Source organism: Cajanus cajan, chromosome 5 (genome assembly GCF_000230855.2).
Source record: "Cajanus cajan strain Asha chromosome 5, NIPB_CcT2T_4, whole genome shotgun sequence".
NCBI lineage: Eukaryota > Viridiplantae > Streptophyta > Magnoliopsida > Fabales > Fabaceae > Cajanus > Cajanus cajan.
The window spans coordinates 52,675,226-52,682,236 of NC_138521.1; the positions used below are offsets into that span (position 1 = coordinate 52,675,226).

A 7,011-nucleotide genomic window follows, 5' to 3' on the forward strand; every position below is an offset into this window, starting at 1 on the left:
CTACTACATTTTGGGTTAAGATTTTCTATTCAATTCAAAAAAAAAAAATCAAATTCAACTAAACCTATTTTTTTAAAGCACGTTACAATAATTTAACTCATTTTTATATCCATATTAATTTGTTGGTGTTGCAATTTTGGGAAGTATTAGTTTAGTATATGAATGAAAGTTATACTGTATATAAATTGCATCTATATTTATTATTAAGTAATCAATAATAGATTATAAAACTAAAAATATATATATAACTTATGCTTTTGAAAACAAGTTTCTTTGTTTTTTTTTTTTAACTATCATATTAGATATTTTAATTATAACTTTATCACACTCTACCAACAAGTCATTGATTTAAATGAATACTTCATATTAATAATGTAGTTTCAAAACAAAATCACTATATTTTAAAAAAAAAAATACATAATTGCTTCTAATCGATGTCTAGCTAGCATCTATCTCTCCTCAGTCTTCCTCCCATAATTTCTCTCTCTCTCTCTCTTCAAGATACAACGTTTCTATCACTCACTTTATTATGGAAGACAACATATATATATATATATATATATATATATAGTACCAAATTGATGAGCGGGTTAATTAAGTAAAAGGTGCTTCAGGGGTAGCCATGTGAATGATGCAAAGCGCAATACCACACAACTGAAAGAGATTATAATTCTCCTGCGTCAAAGGAGAAACCTCAGCCCTCTCACTAAAACCTTGCTGGCACGTGGACGCTGCTTCCATGACCGAACTCATCCACGTCCTAGTTACTTCATAGTTCCCAGACAAGAAAACCCCTACGGAGTTCACTATCGTCCATGCAGCATCAGAGTATAGTTCCAAGCAATCCGCTAAGCACCCCAAAGCAAAGTTATCCAAGCTCGTACTATCCAACAGCTTCTCTATCGTCGCAAGCGTGCTAGTCACGTTCTCTAGGGCTAGCTCCATTGCAACCAAAGCCAACCCTTCCAGATTGGCCGAGTGGCTCACTGGAATTTCTGGGAGAGAAGTCGAGCATAGGCCGTAGCTCAAGATGATGGATTGGTTGGCACATTTTTGGCAGGTCTCGTTGATTATGTCCTTGGGTGTAGTCAAGGAGGTGGACCTTGTTCCGAGAGGGAGTGAGGTGACAAAGGAGAAAACAAGGTAGAAAGAGAAGCAGGAGAAAGAGGGGTGTAACGTCATTTATTTGGTGTAAAATCTGAGTATGGTGTGAGTTTTGGTGCATGCATGGATGCTTAATATACGTGAAGGAGTTGAAGGAGCGGCAAGTACTACCATGAAGGAAGCTTCGTTAACGGATTTCTCTTTCTTGTTTAATTATCCATAACAAGACAGTACTGTAATAATTGCTTCAATACTAGGCTTCGTTTGTAATTTCGTGGACAAGATTTTAACTGTCGAAGCTTCCTAAGGTCACTACGGACGAAAGGATACGGAGAATGGGCTTGTTTTCCTAATTGGTCTCTACATTATAAATAATTAAGTATATTAATTTTTTTTCTAACAGATTAAAAACTTTAAATTCATATTATTTAGTAATTAATTAAAACAATAAATATTTAGTGACGCTAGATTACTTAATAACATTTCCTAAAATACAAACAAAGTAACTGTGATTTAACCCAATCAATGTTTAGAAGTGTTAGGAGCCCAAATGTAATGGGAGGCTCCAAGTGGGCTTTTATGTTATGACAACAACAGCTACCCAGGCCCAATATGAGTTAGACAGGGCTAAGTGGGAATGAGAGAGAAGGGTAAACCCTAAACTTTAAATCCTAAACTAGTTAGAGTGAGAGACTGATAGGTAGGAGCTGAGAGCATATGTTCTTTGATGAAGGAATTTTGCTCTGTTTAATACAGGGCAGTCTTAATATTTGATAAGTTCGAGGCGAACGATTATGTCTTATATAAAAATTAAAAATATAAATTTTTATAACATAAAAATAAATACATAATTAAATTAAAAATAATATATTTTATTACATTAATTAAATAAAATAATGTTAACAGATTTTTAAAAAAATATTTTTTATTCAATTTACTTATTATATTATCATTTCTTATAAAATATTATATGAATAAATTTAAGAATTAAAAGTGATGCATCTGTAAATAAAAAAAAAATAAAATGTGACAAAAAAATATAAGAAAATAAAATTAAACTTGAAAGTTTTAAAAAGACAGAAAATATATATAATTTTTTTAATGAAAGGCAAAGATATTACGTTGAGTTGAAAGCAGTGACGATTCTCCTTTGTTAAAGGAGACTTTTCACCTTTCTTATCCTTGAACTGATCTTCACATGTGCAGCAGTGTCTAAATCCTTGGACTTGAAAGCAGCCACAGCATCATCTAAATCCTTGTAAAGATCAACACAATCTCTTAGGCAACCCTTTACGTATAGATCAAAAATTTTGCTCTTTAAGAGTTCCAAAATGATGGGAAGCACGTTGGTTGCGTTGGATTTGGTAAGCCCACGACCTCACATTTGGGCTATTCTTGGAGGCCTCCATGCAAGATTGAGGGATAAGATTGGAGCCATTTGAACACTCAAAGACAAAGATAAAGAAAATCATTAGATTGGAAGCGGATTTCATATTCTTGACTTTTTGTTTTCTTATCGTGTATGTTTGTAAGAAATTCTAAAGCCAATGAGTGACAATTGAGCAGTAACTTCGAACCATTTATAGCGAGGTAATAAAATACAGAACTGGTAATATTAATTAAAACAGGTAATAATGTTAATTAAAATAAAATATCAATGTAAATAAAAGTTTATTTGTTTTAAAAATATTATTAATTATATTTTTATATATCTTATAAATTTTAAAAGACTTAAATATGTTAAGTCTTTGTAAATATCACTATGTCTTGTTTTAGTCCTTGTAAATTATTTTTTCTATTATTTTTAGATCCTTGACAATTTGGCCTTGCATAAAACACGATAAAATGTGATCGAATTCGGCTTCCCTTGTTCTTATATCCTTTCACATAAACTTGTGTTGAAAAAGGGGTAGATGATGGATAATTCCATTAAAAATCTATAAAGAGATTGGTAATTGGTTCTCATGAGATCATGTCTTATTCTCATATAAAATTTTGTAACAAAAAAAAAATCCTTGACATTTTTGTAGTACTTTTTTTTAATCTTTATTGGCAACACAAATTAATTTAATGCTAAAACTAGTAACAAAATATATATAAGGCAACAAATAATAATTTAAATTAAGTAATAGATTATTATTTTATATAAATGAGGTTAATTATTATATACAATTTTCTTTTATATATTTTTTCAATATGTAATATTTTATGAATAGTGATTTTATTACATTTAATTTTATTCTAACATTTCAATTTGTTAACTTTTATTATAAAAATGTTATAATTTACTTAAATGTTTATAAAATATTTTGAATATCATACTTTTAATGTTGAATTTATTGATTTTAATTGATTGTAAAATTATATATATATATATATATATATATATATATATATAAATGTAGTCTCAAACAATTTTAGGTTAACATGAATATATATATATATATATATATATATATATATATATATTAATTATGTCAATTTTACATTATGTGGATTTATATATATATATTTATTTAAAATATATTAAAATATAAACAATTTAATTGTATTTAATTTTCACAAAATTTGACACACATATTTAAAGTAATATATAAAATTGTAATTCAACAATTATATTTATAAAATTCATTTTTTATAAAGTTATTGAACGGTATAACTTTTAATCATCATTACACTATTTAATAATTTTATATAAAAATAATAATTTGGTCAATCCATTCGCTGAATTGAACAAGCTTTCTTTATTATATCATACATACAAAATTTTATATTAATCTAAAATTATTTGATACGACATTTATATATATATATATATATAGACATAATTATACACTTAAAAATATATTAAAAAAATGAAAATTTGATTATCTCCTTACATTTGTTCAATTTTAACAAAAGTTAACACACATATTCAAGATAAATAAAATAAAGTTGTAACTCATGAATAGTTGGATCGGTAAAATTTATTTTTATACAAAATTATTAAACAATGTAATAATTGATAAAAGTTAAATATCTAAAAAAAAATGTGAAAACCAAATAGAGATATCTCTTTATTTATACTAGTGGAGTCGAGACATTTCGTGCCTCTATTAAAAATAAAATAAAAATTAAATAATAAAAATATATTGATCTAATTAGTATTATGATTAATCTATTAGTTTCAAGTTCTTAAATTTGATTAAAAAATATTTTTTTAATTTTTTAAAATAAAAGGATATAATGATAAAAAAAAAATAGAGACCAATGTGGTTACTAAAAAAGGTATCCCCTTTATATATTAGTATAGATTATAGATGTATATATAACATTTTTGTTGTATTCTGTCAATTGGCCTTGACATATAAAGGTTTTTGAATATGTAATATTTATTTTATAAGTTTTGCTAATAAGCACTTTTTCTTTTATAATTCTGGTGCATGCCTAATATATTTTCTACGTAAGACTGAGAGATTAATTACTTTTATTTTTCATATATATACACATCAAAAATCAAATTTTGTTCGATATATTTTTAACAAACTTAATTATTTATCAATATACCAGGATTGGTTAAAAATTAATGAATAATCACTTTGAGTATATTTACTTCGAAATAAAAAATATTTTAAATAGAAAAGCACTCATAATATTATAAAAATATATATTTTTTACTCCTCAAATATAACTGTTATGTGATTTGGTCTCATAAAACTTCAATTAAGCAATTTTAATTCTCAAGTATTCTAAAAAAAAAAAATAAGAAAAAAAATGTGAAATTGTTAAAGCAGATATTTAAACCTTTTACCCTCAATTACCTTCAACAACAATATTAAACCACTAACTAATGATTTCTTTTTTATATGTACGTGTGACAGAAAGTTATAATAAATATATGATTGTACAAATATTGTGAGGATTTTCTACCTGCAGAGCATAATTTGACTTGACTTGGACTAATTCCATCAAACACTTGTACAGTGTTAATTAATGCCACGAAGAGACAGAAGTTACCTAATTAGATATGAAGTAATGCAGTTAAGGGTGAAGATAACTGCCAACCCACGTTAGAAATGGGTATGGATCGATCGTGTGGACCTGGGAAAGAGCATGTTCTAAGTCTCAATCATATCCTCCATGTCCCACACATCAGTCAAATCAACCTTAACTGTAATTTAGCCTCACACCTATTCCGTGAGTCACCATCCAAAAACACAAAACCCTTGTTACCAATTGTGATCATCACGCATCAACCTAACCAAAACCAACAAACTAAAAAACAGAAAGAATAAAATAAACTTTTTGTTGTAACCCAAGAACTTCACTAGTTCATTCAAACTGGCCCATTCCACACCATATGAAGGGCTTTTACACTTTATAATTTCAATCTCAATACATCATCATAGCCAATAAAGAATTAATGTTGCAACTAAGCTTCAATTAATATACATGTGTATATATATAAGGCTTTTATAAAGTTCATGATATTGATTTCATGACTTGCACACACATGTATAATTGTATATGATATGGTTTTCCTCAATAATGATGACGAAACATTTGGATGAAAGCCAGAGATATTACATTGAGTTGAAAGTAGACATGATTCTCCTTTGTTAAAGGAGACTTTTCACCTTTCTTATCTTTGAACTGATCTTCACATGTAACCGAGCTATCCAAGGTTGCGCTGAGTTTTATAGCAGCAGTGTCCAAATCCTTGGACTTGAAAGCAGCCACAACATCATCTAAATCTGAAAGGGAATCCTTGTAAAGATCAAAGCAATCTCTTAGGCAACCCTTCGCGTATGGATCATAACCTTTGTTCTTCAAGAGCTCCGAAATGATGGAAACCATGTTGGTTGCATTGGATTTGCTTAGCTGAATTGATATGCCCACAAGATCTTCGAGTTTGGTGGGTGGTGGTTGCCACTTTGAAGAAGCATCTTCAAGGGATGCAACACAAAAATCATACCTCACATTTGGACTAATCTCGGAGGCCTCCATGCAAGATTGAGTTATAACAAGATTGGAGCCATTTGAGCATCGAAAGAAAATGGTAAAGAAAATCACTAGGTATGAGGAGAATTTCATGATCATAGCTTTTTGTTTGAGCATATGTTTGTGATGAGAAATGGGGTTTAATTTGGACCGTACGTATAATAATGTGGTAGACACATTATATATATTTTATTGAGTTTGGTGTTATGGCAGGAATCTGATACTGCACGCTGATTAATGAAGGAAAACCTTGTCAAAGCTAAATCCAAATTAGAATTATGTTGCTTTCTGTTGGCATCTCTGTTCTGATTTGGTTCTTTTTGGTAATCTTTCTATAAACCAAGAAGCCGCTGGAAATTTTATCACGCAACGCATGCACAATTTTGTGGCTCTTATCCGTAGAATATCGAAGACACGTTCAATATTATATTAAAATAATCAGAAGTAACGTAAAAGTTAAAATTACGAGTCTGAAAGCAAAAGACCACGTTCTTTTGAAGAAAAATGAGTTACGCTCCACTTGGTTGTTTTCAGCAAAAGAAGGATAACATTGGGAAATGGGAAGTGATCAGATGGATTCAACTTTCAAGTGTGATGTGACTTGCCCTAGTGTAGTAGTGTGATGTATTATTAAGTATGTAAAAGCATAAAAATTATTAGATAGACTATCATTTCTATGTAACTTCACTCCATCACTATGCCACATACATTTTAAAATTTTTATTTTATAAGAAGAAATGAATAATATTTATTATCCTTAATAAAAAAATTATATAATTTAAGACTATCTAATAATTTTTTTATTAAAATAATAAGATATCAAATGTAAAAATAGAAGTTGACTATATTTATAAAATAGTTTAATTAAATCATAATAAATATATAACTATTTACCTTTTCATTATACATATCTCTCTTCACTCTAAA

At 28.4% G+C, this 7,011-nt stretch overlaps 2 protein-coding genes across 2 annotated transcripts; both read right to left on the reverse strand.

Annotated features, from left to right (window-relative positions):
• Positions 1-343: 343 nt before the first annotated feature.
• Positions 344-1,222, reverse strand: LOC109790416 (putative invertase inhibitor). Its single transcript, XM_020349561.3, has one exon. It carries the CDS (start codon positions 1,180-1,182, stop codon positions 595-597), a length of 588 nt encoding a protein of 195 aa, XP_020205150.1. The 5' UTR covers positions 1,183-1,222; the 3' UTR covers positions 344-594.
• Positions 1,223-5,385: 4,163 nt separating this feature from the next.
• On the reverse strand, positions 5,386-6,426 carry LOC109790415 (putative invertase inhibitor). The gene has a single exon (XM_020349559.3). It carries the CDS (start codon positions 6,199-6,201, stop codon positions 5,626-5,628), a length of 576 nt encoding a protein of 191 aa, XP_020205148.1. The 5' UTR covers positions 6,202-6,426; the 3' UTR covers positions 5,386-5,625.
• Positions 6,427-7,011: the final 585 nt, after the last annotated feature.

Excerpts from the sequence above, each read along its gene's own strand:
- LOC109790416 (XM_020349561.3), bottom strand. The coding sequence starts at position 1,182 with ATGACGTTACACCCCTCTTTCTCCTGCTTCTCTTTCTACCTTGTTTTC.
- LOC109790415 (XM_020349559.3), bottom strand. The coding sequence starts at position 6,201 with ATGCTCAAACAAAAAGCTATGATCATGAAATTCTCCTCATACCTAGTG.